The sequence below is a fragment of the Triticum aestivum genome, chromosome 3B (assembly GCF_018294505.1).
Source record: "Triticum aestivum cultivar Chinese Spring chromosome 3B, IWGSC CS RefSeq v2.1, whole genome shotgun sequence".
In the NCBI taxonomy this organism is placed as follows: Eukaryota; Viridiplantae; Streptophyta; class Magnoliopsida; order Poales; family Poaceae; genus Triticum; species Triticum aestivum.
The window spans coordinates 812,265,444-812,289,054 of NC_057801.1; the positions used below are offsets into that span (position 1 = coordinate 812,265,444).

The window sequence follows — 23,611 nt, forward strand, 5'->3', positions numbered from 1 at the left end:
GCCACGCGCCGGAGAAGGAGCCGGCCGAGTGCCCTGATCGTCACTCGCCGGAGGAGGAGGCGGTGGAGGAGGCGGAGTGCCCTGACTCGCCGGAGGAGGAGGCGTCCAGTTCGGAAGGTTGATGAGATCCTTCCACCATAGGCATGGAGTCTTCAGAGCAGAACCCAGCCGATACTCCCCTTCACCGGTAGGATGGTCAAGCCGGAGGTCCTCAAATCCCTCCGTTATTTCATCGACCATCAGCTTAGCATATCCTTCTGGAATCAGCCGGCAGTGAAAAGTTGAGTCGGGTTTAGTAGGATAAACATAGCCAACAGCCGCCTTGACCTTCAAATTGCTCCATTGTGCCATAAGGTGGCAATTTTCAGCATCCGTGATAGCATCCACGGGATAGCTGGCATGAGCCGTCAAGGCATGCTCTGGCTGAAGCAGCTCGGTGGAAGCCACGCTGCTTCTCCGCTGAGATGGCGGGGTAGCTTCGGGGGAAGCTTCGGCAGGTCGTTTGCTGCGATCTGCTTCTCGTTCCTCTAGCCTCATTACCCTTTCGTGCAGCGCCTGTAGTTGGCTCTGCTCCAGTTTCTTCCTCCTCTCCTGGGTTTTGTAACCCCCTGCGTCCGGAAATCCAGCCTTCCACAAAATGGAGCCTGGCGTGCCTCGTGTCCGTCCAGGGTGCTCAGGATTGCCGAGGGCCATTGTGAGCTCGTCCTTCTCCCTGTCTGGAACGAACGTCCCTTGCTACGCTGCTTCGATATATTGCTGAAGCCTCTTGACTAGTATGTCCAATTGTTCGTCCGTCCAAATGCACTTCCCTGTTATAGGGTCCAAGGATCCGCCGGCCCCAAAGAACCAAGTCCGGCAATGGTCTGGCCAGTTCATTGTCTCTGGTTCGATCCCTTTATCAAGCAGATCATTCTCAGCCTTGGCCCACTTAGGTCGGGCTACGAGGTAGCCACCTGACCCCGTGCGATGGTGAAGCTTCTTCTTCTCAACATTTCTCTTGTTTGTCGCCGACATCTTTTTACTCTTTTCCGATGTCTTGTGGGCCACAAATGCGGGCCAGTCATCTCTGATCTTCTCATATTTGCCCTTGAATTCTGGTGTCTCATTTTTTTCGACATACCTATTGAGGTCTTTCTTCCAATTCCTGAATAGGTCTGCCATCTTCTTCAGAGCAAAAGACTTGATTAATGGCTCTATAACTGGCTTCTCCGAATCATCCTCCGGCGGTAGGGTGAAATTTGACTTCAGCTCAGTCCAAAGATTCTTTTTCTGCATATCATTGACATAAGACACCTCAGGGTCTTCGTTCTTAGGCTTATACCATTGGTGGATGCTGATCGGGATCTTGTCCCTAACCAGAACCCCGCACTGAGCAACAAATGCCTTTTTTGTCCGGTAGGGTTCAATCGGTTGGCCTTCGCGCGTGATTTGTATGATCTCAAACTTTTCATCCGAGCTCAACTTTTTCTTCGGGCCTCGTCTCTTTACCGAAATTGTGCTCGATCCGGAGGGCTAGAAAAAAGAACAAAGACGAGAGTTAATTAATATGTGTACATACCAAAACAATGAATGCATCAATTATCTAGTCAGCATAGGCTTAACTAATATATATACCTGGCCGGACCCGGTTTGGTGATCACCGGAGCCGTCCTCACGGTCTACTTCTTCACCCTCTCCTTCTTGCACCGGCATTGGGTCATCGGAGCCATGTAAATCATAGCCAGCTGCTTCTTCACCCTCTCCTTCCAGGCCATCATTGTCGTTGAGAAACATCAACGAGGAGACGGCATCACTTCCTTGTGCAATTATGTCCCTCAACAACGCTTCTTGTGCTTCGTCTCGGGGGGTGTCCATAGTTTCTACAAATATTTACAACATGGCAATTATTATTCAAACATGACAGATATGGATATATTAGTGGCAAACGTAGAACTAGCTAGCTAATCACAATAAGGAATCATATTAGTGGCCTCGACGCTGCTTCTCTAGGGTTTGGGGTGGCCTCGACAACGCTTCAAGGGTTAGGGGGTGGCCTCGAGAACGCTTCAAGGAGGGGGTAATATCGACCCCTCCCCACGTGTTGAAGCTATCGGGAGGGGGTCGGCGTTGAACACTACATCTATGTCCCACAAGTGGCGTGGGCATCGACGCCCGCGGTAGGGTAGAGGGTCGTGGATTGCCGAGCGGTCGAGGGTCAAGGGGTCGAGGATCGCCGAGGGGTCGGGAGGTTGCCTAGTGTCAAAGGATTCAACAAAACCATGTCTTCATCATTAGGCGAAAGTAACAGGTGCATGATGGTACGAAGCTCTCCAAAGTTATTTTGGAACGGAGTCCCAGATAGGATAATTCGCTTTTTGGTACAAAGTTCAGCAAGAACCTTCCGAATATCGTTATTTGAAAGGCCTTTGCTGAGATTCGTACAAAAAGGCAAATTATCCTATCCGGGACTCCATTCCAGAATAACTTTGGAGGACTTCGTACCATCATGCCATGGTTACTTCCGGCTAATGATGAAGCCATGGATTTCTTCAATACTTTGACACTATAGGAACCCTCGACCCTGAAACCTTCGACCCTTGACCCCTTAACGACCCTCGACCCTGAAACCTTCGACCCTTGACCCCTTAACGACCCTCGACCCTCTACCCTAGTTCCCGACCCTCGACCCCTCGGTGATCCTCGACACCCTCGTTATATCGACAACGACGCAACATACATATACATGGGAAAATAATGTTATCGGGGAGGGGGTATCGGTACCCCCCCCCCTCGTGTCAAAGTTTCTTCTTTCTCCTCTATTCCTTTCTTTCTTCTTCTCCTCTTCTTTTTCTTCTTATCCCTCGAGAAAGGAAAATAAGGAAAAAGGAAGAAAAGAGGAAGAAGGAAGAAGGAAGAAGAAGAAGAAAAAGAAGAAGAAGAAAAAGAGGAGAAGAAGAAAAGAATAGAGGAGAAGAAGAAAAAATAGAAAAAAAATTCTATTTTTTCTTCTTCTCCTCTATTCCTTTATTATTCTCCTCTTCTTTTTCTTCTTTTTTCTTCTTCTTATTTATTTCTCCTCTTCTTCCTCTCCCCTCTTCTTCTCCTTTCTTCCTCTTCTTATTTCCTTTTTCCTCTCATTCTTTTTCTTCTTCGTCCTTCTTAAAAATACATGAAGTAGTATTGCCTAATTCATTGTTCATATGAATATACAAACATTTGCATATTTACAATAATTAATATCACCAAAAAAATCTATGAACAGAAAAAAATCCTATTTTTTCTAAAAAACTATCTTTTGCATTGTTCACATACACATATACATTATAGCCACATACACATATACATCACATATGAACAAAAAAATTAAAACATAAAAAAACAGAGCATAAAAATAAAAAAAAGACCTTAAACATTAAAAGAGCCGGGCGGCGGCTCACAGCGCGGGGGCAGGCGAGGGCGCCGGCGCGCGGGGCGGGACGGGGCAGGGGGGCAGGGCGACGGCGACGAGGAGCGGGCGGCGACGGCGAGCCCGTAGCAGGGGAGCTCGAGGCGACGGCGGGGGCGGCGAGGGCGCCGGCGCGCGGGGGCGGGACAGGGCAGGGGCAGGGCGACGGCGAGCACGGGGCAGGGGCGCGGGGCGACGGCGACGGCGAGCACGGGGCAGGGGCGCGGGGCGACGGCGACGGCGAGCACGGGCAGCCTGACGGCATCGTCGGGGCGAGCTCGGGCAGCCTGGCGGCGTCGTCGGGGCGGGGAACTGGCGATGAAATCTGAAAAAATGCCATGTCTTTGCTTATATAGAAAAGGCTTTGGTCCCGGTTCGTGCCACGACCCAGGACTAATGACCACCTTTAGTCCCGGTTGGTGCCACCAACCGGGACCAAAGGCCTTGTGCTGCCCCGCGCCGAAAAGTTTAGTCCCACCTCGCTAGTTGAAAGAGCTCGAGAGTTGTTTATAAGCGCTGCTGCACCCACCCTCTCGAGCTCCTCTCAACTGCAGGCTTTCAGGCCTGACCGTGCAATCTGTGCCTGTGGGCCTACTGGGCCTCCTGCGGGCCTGAATCCTGGCCCATGGTAGGGTTTCTAGTCGTATTCAGGCCGTGGGGGCCCAGTAGGTGGCACTTTTTTTGTTTTTTTGTTTTCTTTGTTGCTTTATTTATTTTATTTTGTTTCTACTTACAACAAAATACTTATTTTTTGTTGTTTTTTGCTTTATTTTTTAATTCTTTTTTGCTTTTAGTTTTAGAAAAATTATAAACTTTCTCTTAGTGCCATTAGTTCTCAAATTTGAAAACACTTTTTTTATTTTCTTTGTTGCTTTATATATTTTATTTTGTTTGTACTTACAACAAAATACTTATTATTGCTATTTTTACTATTTTTCAGTTTTTTTGTTCTGTTTTCTACATTATTTATTTTTTGTTGTTTTTTGCTTTATTTTTTAATTCTTTTTGCATTTAGTTTTAGAAAAATTATAAACTTTCTGTTAGTGCCATTAGTTTTTAAATTTGAAAACACTTTTTTTGTTTTCTTTGTTGCTTTATATATTTTATTTTGTTTGTACTTATAACAAAATACTTATTGTTGCTATTTTTATTATTTTTCAGTTTTTTTGTTCTGTTTTCTGCATTATTTATTTTTTGTTGTTTTTTGCTTTATTTTTTAATTCTTTTTGCTTTTAGTTTTAGAAAAATTATAAACTTTCTGTTAGTGCCATTAGTTTTCAAATTTGAAAACACTTTTTTGCTTTATTTATTTATTTTATTTTGTTTCTACTTACAACAAAATACTTATTGTTGCTATTTTTATTTTTATTTCAAGTTTTTTTGTTTTGTTTTCTGCATTATTTATTTTATTTTGGTTTTTTGCTTTATTTTTTAATTCTTTTTGCTTTTAGGTCAGCAAAATTATAAAATTTCTGTTTGTGCCATTAGTTTTCTTTGAAATTTGTGTGAATCACAAGTTTGTGAGCTCAACAAGGCGTGTAGAGGGACGGGCTTATAAACCGGTGTGAGCGCCCTTCGGTTGGCGAGGTTTTCAAATTCATAGTTTTCAAATGAACTCTGAAAAAGTTGGCATAGCATGTGCATGTACAAAATGGACAATGGTATCATACTCGTCTGTTACAAAGTTGGCATGGTATCATCATAATAGTTGCGGGAGAAAGTCTTCACTTTTTCTTCGCTTGTGTCGTTTGCTTATTGCGCCGTAACCATGGATAATCTTCATCGTTTATCAGGATGCTTGGGTTAGCCTTGACTTTGAAGGGGGGAATTTCATGAAACTTTTCATACTTTTCAGACATGTCTGTCTTGCCCTCCACTCCCAGGATGTCCCTTTTTCCTGAAAGAACTATGTGGTGCTTTGGCTCATTGTATGATGTATTCGCTTCCTTATCTTTTCTTTTCCTCGGTCTGGTAGACATGTCCTTCACATAGATAACCTGTGTCACATCATTGGCTAGGACGAACGGTTCGTCAGTGTACCCAAGATTTTTCAGATCCACTGTTGTCATTCCGTACTGTGGGTCTACCTGTACCCCGCCTCCTGACAGATTGACCCACTTGCACTTAAACAAAGGGACCTTAAAATCTACTCCGTAGTCAAGTTCCCATATGTCTACTATGTAACCATAATATGTGTCATTTCCATTGTCGGTTGCTGCATCAAAGCGGACACCGCTGTTTTGGTTGGTGCTCTTTTCATCTTGGTCAATCGTGTAAAATGTATTCCCATTTATCTCGTATCCTTTCCAAATCATTACAGTCGAAGATGGTCCCCTGGACAATAAGTACAGCTCATCACAAACAGTGTTGTCACCTCTGAGACGTGTTTCCAACCAACTGCTGAAAGTCCTGATGTGTTCACATGTAATCAGTCGTCGCACTGCTCCGGGTGTTTGGAGCGCAGACTGTTCTTGTGTTCATCGACATACGGGGTCACCAAGGTAGAGTTCTGTAGAACTGTGTAGTGTGCTTGAGACCAAGAATATCCGTCCCTGCATATTATTGAGTCCCTTCCAGGCGTGCCTTTTCCAGTCAGTCTCCCCTCATACCGCGATTTAGGGAGACCTATCTTCTTAAGGCCAGGAATGAACTCAACACAAAACCCGATGACATCCACTGTTTGATGGCCCATGGAGATGCTTCCTTCTGGCCTAGCGCGGTTACGAACATATTTCTTTAGGACTCCCATGAACCTCTCAAAGGGGTACATATTGTGTAGAAATACGGGCCCCAGAATGACAATCTCGTCGACTAGATGAACTAGGACGTGCGTCATGATATTGAAGAAGGATGGTGGGAACACCAGCTCGAAACTAACAAGACATTGCGCCACATCACTCCTTAGCGTTGGTACGATTTCTGGATCGATCACCTTCTGAGATATTGCATTGAGGAATGCACATAGCTTCACAATGGCTAATCGGACGTTTTCCGGTAGAAGCCCCCTCAATGCAACCGGAAGCAGTTGCGTCATAATCACGTGGCAGTCATGAGACTTTAGGTTCTGGAACTTTTTCTCTGGCATATTTATTATTCCCTTTATATTCGACGAGAAGCCAGTCGGGACCTTCATACTGAGCAGGCATTGAAAGAATATTTCTTTCTCTTCTTTCGTAAGAGCGTAGCTGGCAGGACCTTCATACTGCTTCGGAGGCATGCCCTCTTTTTCGTGCAAGCGTTGCAGGTCCTCTTGTGCCTTAGGTGTATCTTTTGTCTTCCCATACACGCCCAAGAAGCCTAGCAGGTTCACGCAAAGGTTCTTCGTCACGTGCATCACGTCGATCGAAGAGCGGACTTCTAGGTCTTTCCAGTAGGGTAGGTCCCAAAATATAGATTTCTTCTTCCACATGGGTGCGTGATTCTCAGCGTCATTCGGAACAGCTAGTCCGCCGGGACCCTTTCCAAAGATTACGTGTAAATCATTGACCATAGCAAGTACATGATCACCGGTACGCATGGCGGGCTTCTTCCGGTGATCTGCCTCGCCTTTGAAATGCTTTCCTTTCTTTCAACATTGATGGTTGGTCGGAAGAAATCGACGATGGCCCAGGTACACATTCTTCCTGCAGCTTCCCAGGTATATACTATCGGTGTCAAGTAAATAGTGCGTGCATGCATGGTATCCCTTGTTTGTCTGTCCTGAAAGGTTACTGAGAGCGGGCCAATCGTTGATGGTCACGAACAGCAACGCCTTTAGGTCAAATTCCTCCTTTTTGTGCTCATCCCACGTACGTACACCGTTTCCATTCCACAACTGTAAAAGTTCTTCAACTAATGGCCTTAGGTACACATCAATGTCGTTGCCGGGTTGCTTAGGGCCTTGGATGAGAACTGGCATCATAATGAACTTCCGCTTCATGCACATCCAAGGAGGAAGGTTATACATACATAGAGTCACGGGCCAGGTGCTGTGATTGCTACTCTGCTCCTCGAAAGGATTAATGCCATCCGCGCTTAATGCAAACCATACGTTCCTTGGGTCCTTTGCAAACTCATCCCAGTACTTTCTCTTAATTTTTCTCCACTGCGACCCGTCAGCGGGTGCTCTCAACTTCCCGTCTTTCTTACGGTCCTCACTGTGCCATCGCATCAACTTGGCATGCTCTCCGTTTCTGAACAGACATTTCGCAGGAACCCTCTTCCTGGGAGGCTCGCCGTCAACATCACCAGGGTCATCTCGTCTGATCTTATACCGCAATGCACCGCATACCGGGCATGCGTTCAGATCCTTATAGGCACCGCGGTAGAGGATGCAGTCATTAGGGCATGCATGTATCTTCTCCACCTCCAATCCTAGAGGGCATACGACCTTCTTTGCTGCGTATGTACTGTCGGGCAATTCGTTATCCTTTGGAAGCTTCTTCTTCGTTATTTTCAGTAGCTTCTCAAATCCTTTATCAGGCACAGCATTCTCTGCCTTCCACTGCAGCAATTCGAGTACGGTACCGAGCTTTCTGTTGCCATCTTCGCAATTGGGGTACAACCCCTTTTTGTGATCCTCTAACATGTGATCAAACTTCAGCTTCTCTTTTTGACTTTTGCATTGTGTCCTTGCATCGACAATGACCCGGCGGAGATCATCATCATCGGGCACATCGTCTGGTTCCTCTTGATCTTCAGCAGCTTCGCCCGTTGCAGCACCATCGTGCACATCGTCTGGTGCATCTTGATGTTCAGTAGCATCACCGTATTCAGGGGGCACATAGTTGTCATCGTACTCTTCTTCCTCGCCGTCTTCCATCATAACCCCTATTTCTCCGTGCCTCGTCCAAACATTATAGTGTGGCATGAAACCCTTGTAAAGCAGGTGGGTGTGAAGGATTTTCCGGTCAGAGTAAGACTCCGTATTCCCACATATAGGGCATGGACAACACATAAAACCATTCTGCTTGTGTGCCTCAGCCACTTTGAGAAAATCATGCACGCCCTTAATGTACTCGGAGGTGTGTCTGTCACCGTACATCCATTGCAGGTTCATCTCCGTGCATTATATATAATTAAGTGTGTCAAAAATCATTACAGAACATCATGAATAGATAATTAAGTGACCAAATTAATAGAAGTTCATCATCACATAAAAACCAAAGTACATACATAGTTCTCATCTAACAACATAAAGCTCTGCAGAGCATCTAAATTAATTAAACCATACATTGAAACTATGTAAAACATTTCAGTGCGAAAACAAATGCGATCATAATCGCAACCAAGGTAACAACTGATCCAACGGCATAATGATACCAAGCCTCGGTATGAATGACATATTTTCTAATCTTTCTCATCTTCAAGCGCATTGCATCCATCTTGATCATTGTGATCATCGACGACATCCGCAACATGCAACTCCAATATCATCTTCTCCTCCTCAAGTTTTTTTATTTTTTCCTTCAAGAAATTGTTTTCTTCTTCAACTAAATTTAACCTCTCGACAATAGGGTCGGTTGGAATTTCCAGTTCAACAACCTCCTAGATAAATAAATCTATGTCACGTTGGTCGGCATATTTTCATAAACAATAAATGAACCAATAGTTATGAAAAGATAATATATACCACATCCGAATCATAGACAGGACGAGGGCCGACGGGGGCGGATACCAAAACCATCGCACTATATAAGATGCAATAATAAAAGTAAGAAAATAATACAAGTAAGAATAATTTTCCTTTCAGAAAGAAGATAAGAACAAGAGGCTCAACACGGTGGTGCTGGCGATGAGATCGGCGCGGGTGATCGATGGCGGTGAAGACGGGGACGGGGCGTGATGGACCGCTAAACCTAGACAAATATTGAGGAAAATAGAGGTTGGAGGTCGAGCTTGGAGAGGAGAAAGCTTAAGTAGTGTGGCTCGGGCATTTCATCGAACACCTCATGTGCTATGGAGGTGAGCTAGAGCACCACAAAGCCCCCCCTCGCCGGCAAGAGAAAAACAAAGCACTGGAGTGCTCTGCTCGCGAGCGAGGGGGTATATATAGGCAGCACTATTGGTCCGGTTCGTGGCATGAACTGGGACTAACGGGTAGCCATTGGTCCCGATTCATGCCACCAACCGGGACCAATAGTGGTGGGCCAGGAGCCAGGCCCATTGATCCCGGTTCGTCCCACCAACCGGAACCAAAAGGTCTGGACGAACCGGGACCAATGGCCCACGTGGCCCGGCCGGCCCCCTGGGCTCACGAACCGGGGCAAATAGCTCCATTGGTCCCGGTTCTGGATTGAACCGGGACTAATGGGCTGAACTGGTCTGGGCCATTGCCCCCTTTTCTACTAGTGCAAGTAGATCGATCGATCATTGGAGCAGTCGTAGACCAATCAATTCTATGCGGCCAGAGATACAAGAGATGAGTAGAGATAACTCTTATCTATAAATCCTAGCATCTAGGAGGGGACTACATGCATGCATCTGCCTTAGAACAAGCTTGATCAGGTCGTTGTAATTCGTTCAGGGTAGTTGGGTTTGGTTCAGCGGTCAACCCAGGGAAAGTGAGAAAAAACTATGCTTGCCAAACGCCCACAAGGTGTTACTAAAACTGAGAGAAACGGTGGTTTCTAAAAACTAAAGTATTCACTGCCCATGCATTCGAATACTGAGGTTTTCATTTACTATGGTTTTGAAAAAATGGTACTGCCAGGTTATTTTTCTTCGAATAATGGCTGGGCATGATATAGCTTGCGGAACTTTTTTGATGCTTTTATATGATATACGCGCTTCATGGATTGACATTAATTATTATATGTCTGGTTAAGTCATCACGGCAAGATACTCCCAGTGAGGGATGTCTAATACATCTTCTTTGAGTTGTACTAGATGCAGATGCGCGCGTTGCAGACTAAAATATGTTTCACATATTTGAAAAATACTCCCCCTGTATTTTAGTATTCTAAACGCTCTTATATTAGTTTACGGACGGAGTACCAATTTCATATATTTAAAAAAACTATCATTTAACAAAACAATTTCACTCGTTTCACATGATGTAATCGCATCCCGGCCAACGGTGTCATGGCCTTCGTTTTTTACTTATTTCAAAACATTGTCATTTTAAAACTAATTTGAACTAATCAGCTTCACATTGTGTATAAGTAACTAGTTTCACATTTTTGTGAATAATAAGTTTCACATATTTCACACTAAAATATGTTTCACATGCATGAAAAACAAATTTCACTCATTACAAAAAATTGGTTTGACTAAATTCAAAAAGGTTATTCCACGTATTTTTGAAAACATATTTCACTCATTCGGAAGGTTGAAATTTAAGCATGTTTAAATGTATTCAAGATTGATCTTGTTCTAGCAGTAGATACCGAAACCAGTAAAATGAGTTGTGGATGCTCCAGCAGTAGATACCGAAACCAGTAAAATGAGCTTTGCACTCTTATGACATCAATGTAAACAAATGTACTGAGCGCTTGGGTTTTATTTCACGTACGTGATAACTGGGCCTCTTTTCTAATCTGTAATGTTAGACATTGTTAGCGTCGGCAACTCCTAGTCAGCGCCTTTGGCACCAAGTAGGGGTTTTGGTGCACACGCAACCACGCTCTTGGGCCCGGCCCAAAACGGGGCCGTGTTCCCTTACGTCGTTTCGGTGTTTGATCGTTTGCTAACAGGACATAGTTGACTTACAAAAAATTGAAAAAATACGAAAAAAACTTAAAATATCAAGATTTCGAAAATGTGTATGAAATTTTCAAAAAAAATCAAATAAAGTTCATTGTATATGGAAAAGGTCATTGAATTTGAAAAAAAATCATCAAATTTGAAAAAAGTTCATCAAACATGAAAAATAGTTCATAGAATTTGATCAAAGTTCATCGAAATTGAAAACAAATCATTGAATTTGAACAAATGTTCATCAAATTATAAAAAAAGTTTATCAAATTTGAAAAAATGATCAATTGTGGAAAACAATTCATCAATTTAGTAAAAAGTCATCAATTTTTTTAAAAAATCATATATTTTGAGTAGTTCATCGATTTTTTTTAAAAATGCAAAAAGATGGAAAATTCATGATTTTGAAAAAAAAACTAATTTTAAAAACTTGCATTTTAAAAATAAATAAAAGAGTACTCTCGAAAAGAAAGAACAAAAAGAAAAGAAGAAGAAGAAGAAGAAGAAAAAGAAAAAGAAAAACACTTTGGAAATGACCAGCGAACCGGGACCAAAACCGAAGAATTCCCGCTGCTGAAGAGAACAATACAACACAAGTTAGAAAGCAATAGTTGTTCCATGGCATAATTGTTACTGTCATTGGCGTCGAAGAAAGTGATCGTGAGTTTGAACTCCGACGGTGCATCTCTTTTGAATGTTTTAACAAAAAAGGCAGGAGATATATGGGCCGGCCCAGCTGCGTAGGTGTGGTGCGCTTGAGGCATTTGCGTAAAGAGTTATAACAACAGGCGCCTGAAACAGCGGCGGTCGGTGGAGGAGAGAGTGTTTGCTTTGTGGGATCTTCTTTTCCGCACGATAAGTGCGTGGATTAACATGCACCCAATGACTCAACGTGTTCACCGTGCTTAGCGAAGAACAGTACTTCCTCCGCCCGAGTTTATAAGGCTCTTTTCATTTTTAGCCAAAGTTTGACCAGTAATTTAACTAATAAAATATAAAATATAGATTATGAAAACTATACTGTAGAAAACCTTCTTTAAATACAAATCCAACAACATACTTTGTGTAGCATATACTTTATACTCCGTCCGTTTTAAAATAGGAAAACATTTAACATAGGAAAACATTTAAAATAGGAAAACTATACTGGAACCAGCTACTTTTTTTGCTGGAACCACCATTAATTTTTGCTACCACCCACCCGCCCAAAATTTTGCTACCGGGTGATTTTTGCTGCAACCGATGAACCATTTTGCTACAACCGTTTCAATTTTTTGTTACTACCGGTGTTGTTCGATTTTTGCTACATCCATCTTCTGTTTTTCCTGTCTTTTTTGCTACAACCACATTTTGATTTTGCTGGAACTGAAAATAATTTTTGCTACATCCAACCACGGCGGTGTTGCTCAACGGGGGTGATGGCTTTTTTTTGCTACAACCATCTCAGATTTTTGCTACTATCGGAGATGCCATTTGCTACCATCGGAGTTTTTGCTACTACCATAGTCTTCCTGAAAGCATCAGGAGTTTTTGCTACCACTCTTTGTTTTTGTTTTGTTTTTGCTGGAACCATCCTAAAAATTTGCTGGAACCGGCGGTGAAGGCGGGTGGTGTTTTGGTTCGCGGGCGTCGGTGAGGCTGCGAGCACCGGCGACGAGCAGGGGCAACGGTGGTCCAAGCGAGAGCAGCGCAAGCCATCGTGCGGGATCCCGCGAGCGGCGGCGGCGCTTGCTTTTTTTCTCCTCTTTTTTCCCATGGGGGAGGATGACGATAGAAGATGCGGGGCTGATCTGACGGTTACGCGCGTCCAGATCGAGCGGCTCTGGTTTGACCGGCCGAAACGTTCCGCCGGTGCGCCGACGCAGAGTACTGCCCTTTAAAATAAGTGTCTAAAACTTAGTACAACTTTGTATTAAAGTTAATATAATTTTTATTTTATTTTTTACGAGTGAGACCCTTATTTTAGACAGAGGGAGTATATATTTAATTACATACTCCCTCCGTTCCTAAATGTAAGTCTTTATAGAGATTCCACTGGATGGACTACATACGGAGCAAAATGAATGAATCCACACTTAAAATGCATCTATATACATATGTATATAGTTCGTAGTAGAATTTCTACAAAGACTTACATTTAGGAACGGAGGGAGGACATGGTTAATTTTGGACACAAAATACAAAATCACTACGTGGGCATCCATCCTGCACATGCATCCAGTGGGCAATCAGCTAGTAGTAGTCACCGCCACAACTCGTCGGCGCCGCCACGTTGCGTGTACGTACGTACATGCGCGCGCTGACGGGTCGCCAACCAATGGCACGCGGCGGCGCCATCCCGCGACGACGACTTCCACACCGGAATTCAACATGCTTCCTTTCCATACCGATCCCGATCCGCGTCCTGGTCGCCGCGATCCACCCATCCACCGATCGCTTATAGTACAAAAAACCACGCTCCATCGATCGTTCTTGCACCACAGTGCTCGATCCACTATCTCATCACATCACGATGATGCACACACAGCCCACGACGATGATGCACCGTGCTACGATTGTCGGCGTCGTCGCGCTGATCGGCTGCCTCCTCGCCGGCGGCGGGGCTCGAGCGCAGCAGCAGCAGCGGTTTGACTACCCCGCGGCGAGGCTCGCCACGACCTGGGCCAACACGGACGCCGGCCTGCCGCACCACGTGACCTACATCGACGGCTCCGTGGCGCGCGTGGCCCTGCTGCGGCTCAACCCGGCCGGCTTCGGCCCCTCCTACGCCTTCGGCTTCTTCTGCACGCCGACTTCCTCCTCGGCGTCGCCGTCGTGTACTGCAACAGCGGTGCGCTCATCACGTCCACCACGACCGGCGTCCCGCAGGTCGTCTGGTCGGCCAACCGCGCCAGCCCCGTGGGCGAGGGCGCCGCCGCGGAGCTCACGGCCGAGGGCGACCTGGTACTCAGGTCCGCCAACGGCTCGGCGGTGTGGTTCGCCGGCACCAAGGGCCGGTCCGTCGCCGGGGTGACCATCGGCAGCGACGGCAACCTCGTGCTGCTCGACGGGCGCAACGCCACCGTGTGGCAGTCGTTCGACCACCTCGCGGACGCGCTGCTCGTCGGGCAGTCGCTCAAGCACGGCGCGCGGCTCACCGCCAACACGTCAACGGCTGACTTGCGCGACGGCAGGCTCTACCTCGCCGTCGAGGACGACGCCCTGAGCGCATACATCAATGCCACGCCGCCTCAGCGCTACTACCACCTCGGCTTCGGCGAGACCGCGGCCGGCGCCTACGCGACGTACACCAACGGCAGCCTCACTGTGTCCGCCCGGCCCGGAGCGCCAGCCCTGGCCACCATCCAGCTGCCCACCGTCGGCACCGGCACGGTGCAGTACATGAGGCTGGAGCACGACGGCCACCTTCGGCTCTACGAGTGGCGCTCCGGCTCGGGCTGGGCGCCGGTGTTCGACGTGCTGCGCCTCTTCCCGGACGGCGGGTGCGCGTACCCAACCGTCTGCGGCGCGTACGGCGTGTGCACGGACGACACGCAGTGCAGCTGCCCCGACGCGGCCAACTTCCGGAGGCCCAACCGCGGCTGCGTCCCGACGAATCCACCGCCGACGTCATGCGGCTCATCATCGCCGGGGCGGCGCGCGCAGCACCGGCTGGTGTCGCTGCCGGGCACGGGCTACTTCAACGACCATGCAACGAGCCTGCACGCCGTGGAGAGGGTGAGCGAAGAGGCGTGCCTGGACGACTGCGCGTGCGCCGCGGCGCAGTTCTACTACGGCCCGGACGCCGGCGACGGGTTCTGCTACCTGCAGTCGGAGGTGTTGTCGCTGCAGACGGTACGGCCGGAGGAGGTGCACTACAACTCCACCATGCATATCAAGGTGCAGGCCAAGTCAGGCAGGATCTGATGAGGAGTTGAGGACTCTCCTGAGTCAGCCCGGGCGTTCGGTCTTTTCGGTTTGTTCGGTCCGGTCTTTTCGGTCTTCTAATAATTCGGTCTTCCATAATTGAGGACCGAAATAATTTCGGTCTTTTCGGTTCTTAACTATTCGGTCTTCGGTCCCGACCAAACAGACCAAATTAATTAGTACAACTCAGATTCATGATACTTCCAGTACAATTCTATGTCTATATTTTACAGGAAATAACAAGATTCATATCTGACACGAAGTAAGAAGATTCATGATTTATGTTCCAGCAACAAGATTCATGTATGCATATCATTTATATTTGACAGAAAGTAAGAAGTTAAAAAGCAACAACATTTACATTTGACAAAAAGTGAGAAGACAACAAGCAACACCATTTATATTTGACAGAAAGTAATAAGATCACAAGCAACAACAGCCCATGGAATATTGGAATCGACAAGCAGCAAACAGCAGACAACCATCACTTAGTAGTTGATAACATAGTACTTGACATCAAACAAATCAATTTCGGCACCACCATGGACCTTGTGCTTTCCCTTCACCTTGTCCCCAAATTCTTCAATTGTCTCTGCAACAAGTCAAGTATTCAGTAAAATTTCATAATCTTAGTGTTGGTAACATCTTCTGCTAGTTCATGGAAAAGTTGGTTGATTTCTAGCATGCGAGGAGAGTGCTGGAGTGGAGTGTGTTTGGTTGATGAAAAATGGAGAGTTCTGGAGTGGAGTGTGTTTGGTTGATGACAAATGCAATCAGTACCTAGTACAGTTTTGAAGATTACTACAAGATGAGGAACAAACAATCAAACAAATTACTATGTGTGCATCATGATGTTCAGATTCAGATTTGGCTATATATCTACAAAAGAGAAAAAAGATACTCGCTATTAGAGCAGATAGCAACAATACAATTTGACAATGATAAAAATCAACCAACTTTTTGAACTGGTTGGGGCGCCAGTCTCAACTGGTTGGGGCCTTGGCTCGAGGTGTTGATCTTCATCGGTCAGGGGCGCGCCGCGCGCCTCGATGCGGCGGTCGTCACCGGCGGCGGACGGCCGTGTCGTGGGCAGTGGAGCGACTGACGGAGGGTCGAGGACGGCGGCATGGGGCGCCGGTCTCCACTGGTTGGGGTCGGGGCTCGGGGCGCCGATCTTCGTCGGCATGGGCACGCCGCACGCCTCGATGCGGCGGCCATCACCGGCTCACATCTCATGGGCATGGGGCGTCGGGTGGGCGACGGGCGGCGGCTAGGGTTCCTAGTGGGAGAGGATAAGAGAAATGGGAGTGAATTGGCTGCCGGATGCGTTCCTGTGAACCGTGATGTGAGGAGGAGGACGCGTACTCGTGTTGTGTGTGACCATTGGGCTGGCCACATGGGCCTCTTGCGTATGGGCTATTCGGTCTATATGGTCTATTCGGTCCTAGAGAACCGATCAGACCGTAACTAATTCGGTCTTCTACTTATGCATACCGTATTTTATTCGGTCTTTTTTAGTTCGGTCTTTTCAGGTTCGGTCTCGGTCTTTTCGGTTTCGGTCTTCGGTCTTCAGTTTTTATGCCTGGGGTGACTCCTGAGCACTACACATATACTGATACACATGCATCACGGCAAGTTCTCGGTTATGTGTACAAAATCCAATTAATGTTCTCAGAGTGATATGAATAGTTTCTCCATTCTTAAGAGCATCTCTAGCCGATCCTAGAAAATGAAGATGAAGAACTAAACCGCAAAGTATACGTTACTGGAGTAATTTTACTGCTCTAAATTTTGCCCGTTTCTAGCTGATCTCGTAAATTTAACGGAGTAAAATTTGGGTATTGATAAACGCAAATTCGATTCAAACAAATATACAAACCGAAATTCGACACCGATTCATAATATTCCGCTTATTCTGGGTAGAGGCGGTGGAGCTCTGCCATGTACGCCTTGTCGGAGGCCTCCGCCGCCAACCTTTCCCTCGCCTCTTGGCCCTCCCTCCTCTCCCACGCAGAGACCACTGAACTCAAAGTTCTTGTGGCCGTTGACGCCGTGCAGCCGGACCGACCAAGTGTCGTATTCGTGGGCAGCCTATTTGGCTAAGTGGAAGGAACCAAGCGAAAGCTTCTTGTGGGTGTGCTTGTCCATGATCTCGGCTATCCACGTCCCCCATACCCGCTGCCGCACGCCGATGTACGACCTCTATGACGGCGGCGGCACGAGGAGCTCGGGGAAGCCGAAGAGCCAGCCACGGGAGGCAGATGGGGCGGCGCTCGAGGAAGCGTTGCGGCGATTGGGGGGGGGGGAGAGATGGGTCGGCGCTCCGCACGCCGCGGCGTGGATGCGAGCTGCGGATGGGCGACGGGGAACGATGGCCATGGGATTCAGCCATGGCGGCGCGGGTGCGGGAACACTACAAGGGTCACCGATGACGTGGGGCTGTGAGGGATAGGGTGGGAAAGGAGGTAGAGAGAGTGTGTTGTGCGTTTACTCGGTGACCAAGCCGAGGAGTAAATTTAGGCATTCGGCTCGGCGTGGAATAAAATATTTACTCCATTATAGGATTTAGGCTTTCGGCTAGGTTCCTGTTAGAGGAGTAAAACCGATTTTTTACTCATCTAACCAATTTTAGGGGACTGGAGAGCACTCAGGTGTGGTGCTTTAGCAAGCCCTGATGCATCTTTCTCTAAAAGCTATTTTTATTTATTTATCTCTAAGCTAGCATACAAACTGACCTAATTTGTATGAGGCGATACAGCTGAAATCAACCGATGATTCGAGCACTTAGCACAATGCACCACTTAATCTGACAAGCACAAGGCCGAGGGCATATGCATGTCTATTCTTATCAACAAAATAATTCAAATAATGTTATTTTTGACACACATAATTCATCATTTCAAAACCACTATTTATGAAGTTTGTTCAAAATTCAAATTGAAACATAACAAATGGTCAGAAATATCCAAAGTAAACATAACAAATGGTCTAAATCATCCGAACTAAAAACAACATGAATAAGTTTATTGACTAAGAAGTGACCAAATGCCCAATAAGATCATCACAAAGTTTTTCATGCCCCGCATGGTTTTCGATTTACCGTTGCATTTCAACAAACTTTTGAAATCATCTTTCACCCCTCTATGGCTCAATATATAAATTTTGTTCCCCTCATTCTCATAGCAAAAATCTTGCGGCCGTTCCCGCTCATCCTCTATGATCATATAATACAGGATCATGCATGCGGTCATGATGTGCCACTAAACCGTTTTGGTGTCAGAATCTTGCAGGGCCATCAACAATGACAAAGCGATCTTGTATGACCCCAAATATTAGTTTGACATACTTTTCACATGCTTCTTGACGTCTCATAGTGAATTCTCTCGAGGGTTTAATAGCTGAAATGCCTAATGGAGCTCAATCTCCACGGAGTCCTTTATTTGAAAACTTTAAAATTCAAAAAGTTAAGTTTTAAACATTTTTAGAAAAATACACACATACATATGTATGTATTCCACTTCCTCTGGCCCATATTACTTGTCCTAATTTTGTCTAGATACTGATGTATCTAACACTAAAACATGGATCAAAGGGACGTGAAGTATCTACTCCCGAGCTCAAATGCCCCCTCATGAACAATAAAATAAAAAAGTAAAAATATCAAAAATTCTGTATTTTTGTGGTAAATTTTGACAAATATTTTGTATGCTTGCAAAAATTCAGCACGAAATTACATTCTTGAAAGTTGTGGGAAAAAAATCAATGCTCCAGAAAATGATAATTTTGAAAACATTTTGGAGTGCTGTTTTTTCCATGACTCCCACGAATGTCTTTTCGTGTTTAAGTTTGTTAAGCATACACAACATTTCTCAAAGACTAACACAAAAAATTCAGAATTTTTGAACTTTTTTCTTTTAATTTTACTGTTTATCGGGTGCATTTGAGCTCGTGGTTAGAATAGGACTTTCGGGGTGGAAGGGAGTACTTGTGAATTTTCCTGATGAAATACTTTTTATGTGAGCACATAAAAGTGACAAAATCACGCACCGTCATAGTTTAAAAACCGAACCGGACCGTTGGTCGGACCGGCAAAAACCAAACCAGTGCTGGTGGTTATTTAAGCCTATCGGACCGTACGAACAATCGAACAGAAAAACCATTCAAATCGGCCGGTTTTTGTAAAAATCATCGATCTAGGCGGTTTAGATAAAACCGAAGAACGGTTCAATGTCGTTTCCAAAAAGGACGCGTCTAGGGAGCAGCCATGCGCTTGCTAGCGCTCCTCGGCTGTCGGCTATATTAGGAAAATTTATGCCCCATCGCTTGATTAGGAAAGTCTGCTTGATCCCTGATAAACTAAAAATGAAAAGCATCATCCAACGCACTTGCCTTCACGCTGGCCCAAGTTGTTTTTCATGTGCTCTGCCATGTGCCAGTAATAAAAAGCAAAAAAGGCAATTAATTGCATTCCAAAAAATTCAAAAGGCTATAACTTTCGAATTACATGTCGAAATTAAAATCCGTTTTCACTGTTGGAACCCTCGCGACGAGATCTTTAAAACTTATATATGTTTTGATGAACTTTTTTCATTGCCAACTGGTTGTACTAGATGGTGCAACTTTTATACTATGAGATGCAACTATTTTCTAAACCAACTTTTGTGCTACCACAATCAACTATAATACTGCTTGGTGCAATTTTAGTGCTACATGAACCAACTTCACATAATGAGCAACTTCATTTGTTGTCTCGTCCACCTGTCCACCTGCCTAGTAGACGATGTGCAACTCCATGTGCCGCTCGGCCAACTGCTAATAGTTGATGTGCAATTCCCCCCTACCTCGTGGATGTGCATTTTTCACCTCCCGCGTCTGGCCGCCGGCCGGCCAAAAAAGGAAAACTTTTGTTCCCCAGTTTCCAAAAAGGAAAGCGTCCTTCCGACACGTGAAAACCATGAACAGAAACATCATGCCCGGTCGCTATTACGTCACCCCACTACCCTCCAGAAGCCTCTCATGTCTCCCTCGCCCACACTTCCTCTTGCACAATGTCTCCTTCTTCTTCTCCATCAAAGAAAGGGCATCCCATCCTGGATCCAAAAACCTACAGAGCTGCTATGGTAAAACTGAACTGGTAACAAGAGGGAGGAGAGAGGCGTGCCATGCATCATCAATCAAGGGTAAGTTCCCTTATGGCTCCAGATCCTCAATTCTTCACTTCCCCTTCCCCTTTGCCTCTGCATCTGCCACCGGTCTTCTCCATAATTGGAAGGACTAGCAACAATTCCCTTCTGATGTCTTTGTAATTAAACACCACTTTGTGCAACTAGACCCGGTAGCAAAACCAACGTCTGCCTGGATGTGTGCAAATGGACACAAGGTAGTAGTTTTGCAAAAAAGAAAAAGTGCAACAAACAGCCCATACTAGAAACATGGAGTGGATGTACTGTTTGTGCAAAAGGAGTACATATTTGTGCAACTAAATCATGGATTGAAGCCAAATTTTCTTGCAATGTGTGCAACCAACAACCAAAACTATAAAAGAGTAAATATATGTGCACACTAAGCATTAATCCAAGGACAACTTTCCTGCAAAATGTGTGCAACAAACAACCCAGACTAGAAAGATGGACTGGATGTACTGTTTGTGCAAAAAGAAACACATATTTGTGCAACTATGCCATTGGTCCAAAACCAACTTTGCTGCACCATGTGTGCAAAAAAAAACATCCCAGACTAGAAAGATGGACTAGGTGTACTGTTTCTGCAAAAACAAGAACATATTTGTGCAACTAAGCATGGGTCCAAGCCAACCTTTTTATGCAAATGTATGCAACAAAACAGCCCAGACTGGAGTCCATCTGTTCTAGCCTTTTGGCTGTTGGTTGCTGAAGGAAATATGCCCTAGAGGCAATAATAAAGTTATTATTTATTTCCTTATTTCATGATAAATGTTTATTATTCATGCTAGAATTGTATTAACCAGAAACATAATACATGTGTGAATACATAGACAAACATAGTGTCACTAGTACGCCTCTACTTGACTAGCTCGTTTATCAGAGATGGTTATGTTTCCTAGCCATGGACAAAAGAGTTGTCATTTGATTAACGGGATCACATCATTAGGAGAATGATGTGATTGACTTGACCCATCCCGTTAGCTTAGCACTTGATCGTTTAGTATTCTGCTATTGCTTCCTTCATGACTTATACATGTTCCTATGACTATGAGATTATGCAACTCCCGTTTACCGGAGGAACACTTTGTGTGCTACCAAACGTCACAACGTAACTGGGTGATTATAAAGGTGCTCTACAGGTGTCTCCAAAGGTACTTGTTGGGTTGGCGTATTTCGAGATTAGGATTTGTCACTCCGAATGTCGGAGAGGTATCTCTGGGCCCTCTCGGCAATGCTCATCACCTAAGCCTTGCAAGCATGTAACTAATGAGTTAGTTATAAGATGAAGTATTACAGAACGAGTAAAGAGACTTGTCGATAACGAGATTGAACTAGGTATTGGATACCGACGATCGAATCTCGGACAAGTAACATACCGATGACAAAGGGAACAACATATGTTGTTATGCGGTTTGACCGATAAAGATCTTCGTAGAATATGTAGGAACCAATATGGGCATCCAGGTCCCGCTATTGGTTATTGACCAGAGATGTGTCTCAGTCATGTCTACATCATTCTCGAACCGTAGGGTCCGCACGCTTAAAGTTTCGATGACAGTTATATTATGAGTTTATGTGTTTTGATGTACCGAAGGTTGTTCGGAGTCCCGGATATGATTACGGACATGACGAGGAGTCTCGAAATGGTCGAGACATAAAGATTGATATATTGGACGGATATATTTGGACACCGGAAAGGTTCCGGAGAAGTTTGGAGCCCCGGGAGGTTACCGGAACCCCCCGGGAGGTATATGGGCCTTATTGGGCCCATGTAGGAGGAAGAGAGAAGGAGCAAGGGAAGGGGGCGCGCCCCCCCAAGCCCAATCCGAATTGGGGAGGGGGGCCGCCCCCCCCTTTCCTTTCTCCTTCCCCCTCTTCCTATTACTACTACTAGTACTACTTCCTAATACTAGTACTCTTTCCTTCCCCCTCCAAATAAGATAAGGAAAAGAGAGGGAAACCTACTTGGAGTAGGTTTCCCCCTCCTCATGGCGCGCCCCCCCTAGGGCCGGCCACCTCCTCCCTCCCTCCTTTATATACGGGGGTAAGGGGGCACCCTAGGACACACAAGTTGATCATTGATCGTTCCTTAGCTGTGTGCGGTGCCCCCCTCCACGATATTACACCTCGGTCATATTGTAGCGGTGCTTAGGCGAAGCCCTGCAACAGGAGAACATCAAGATCGTCACCACGCCGTCGTGCTGACGGAACTCCCCCTCGGCGCCTCTGCTGGATCGGAGATCGAGGGTGCGTCATCGAGCTGTACGCGTGTCAAGAACTCGGAGGTGCCGGAGTAACGGTACTTGGATCGGTTGAACCGGAGGACGTACGACTACTTCCTCTACGTTGCGTCAACACTTCCGCTTCGGTCTACGAGGGTACGTAGACAACACTCTCCCCTCGTTGCTATATCATCACCATGATCTTGCGTGTGCGTAGGAAATTTTTTGAAATTACTACGTTCCCCAACAGTGGCATCCGAGCCTAGGTTTTATGCGTTGATGTTATATGCACGAGTAGAACACAAGTGAGTTGTGGACGATATAAGTCATACTTCCTACCATCATGTCATACTTTGGTTCAGCGGTATTGTGAGATGAAGCGGCCCGGACCGACATTACGCGTACGCTTACGCGAGACTGGTTTCACCGTTATGAGCACTCGTGCTTAAAGGTGGCTGGCGGGTGTCTGTCTCTCTCACTTTAGTTGAACCGAGTGTGGCTACGCCCGGTCCTTGTGAAGGTTAAAACGGAGTCTATTTGACAAACTATCGTTGTGGTTTTGATGCGTAGGTGAGATTGGTTCTTGCTTAAGCCCGTAGCAGCCACGTAAAATTTGCAACAACAAAGTAGAGAACGTTTAACTTGTTTTTGCAGGGCATGTTGTGATGTGATATGGCCAAGACATTATGCTATATTTTATTGTATGAGATGATCATGTTTTGTAACCGAAGTTATCAGCAACTGGCAGGAGCCATATGGTTGTCGCTTTATTGTATGAAATGCAAACGCCCTGTAATTGCTTTACTTTATCACTAAGCGGTAGCGATAGTCGTAGAAGCAATAGATGGCGTAACGACAACGATGCTACGATGGAGATCAAGGTGTCACGCCGGTGACGATGGTGATCACGACGGTGCTTCGAAGATGGAGATCACAAGCACAAGATGATGATGGCCATATCATATCACTTATATTGATTGCATGTGATGTTTATCCTTTATGCATCTTATCTTGCTTTGATTGACGGTAGCATTTTAAGATGATCTCTCACTAATTATCAAGAAGTGTTCTCCCTGAGTATGCACCGTTGCGAAAGTTCTTCGTGCTGAGACACCACGTGATGATCGGGTGTGATAGGCTCTACGTTCAAATACAACGGGTGCAAAATAGTTGCACACGCGGAATACTCAGGTTATACTTGA

The 23,611-nt window shown here is 45.7% G+C and overlaps 1 protein-coding gene and 1 pseudogene across 1 annotated transcript; one reads left to right on the plus strand and one right to left on the minus strand.

Moving 5' to 3' along the window:
- Positions 1-13,398: 13,398 nt before the first annotated feature.
- On the plus strand, positions 13,399-15,216 carry LOC123066786 (epidermis-specific secreted glycoprotein EP1-like; annotated as a pseudogene).
- Positions 15,217-15,282: 66 nt separating this feature from the next.
- LOC123066787 (uncharacterized) lies at positions 15,283-16,371 on the minus strand. Its single transcript, XM_044489798.1, has 2 exons — positions 15,962-16,371; positions 15,283-15,596 (listed from the first exon to the last, which is right to left on the minus strand). Exons 1-2 carry the CDS (start codon positions 16,188-16,190, stop codon positions 15,493-15,495), a joined length of 333 nt encoding a protein of 110 aa, XP_044345733.1. The 5' UTR covers positions 16,191-16,371; the 3' UTR covers positions 15,283-15,492.
- Positions 16,372-23,611: the final 7,240 nt, after the last annotated feature.

Excerpts from the sequence above, each read along its gene's own strand:
- LOC123066787 (XM_044489798.1), bottom strand. The coding sequence starts at position 16,190 with ATGCCGACGAAGATCGGCGCCCCGAGCCCCGACCCCAACCAGTGGAGA. Across the intron at positions 15,597-15,961 it reads CGCCCCAACCAGTTCAAAAA|AGACAATTGAAGAATTTGGG; the intron begins GTTGGTTGATTT and ends GACTTGTTGCAG.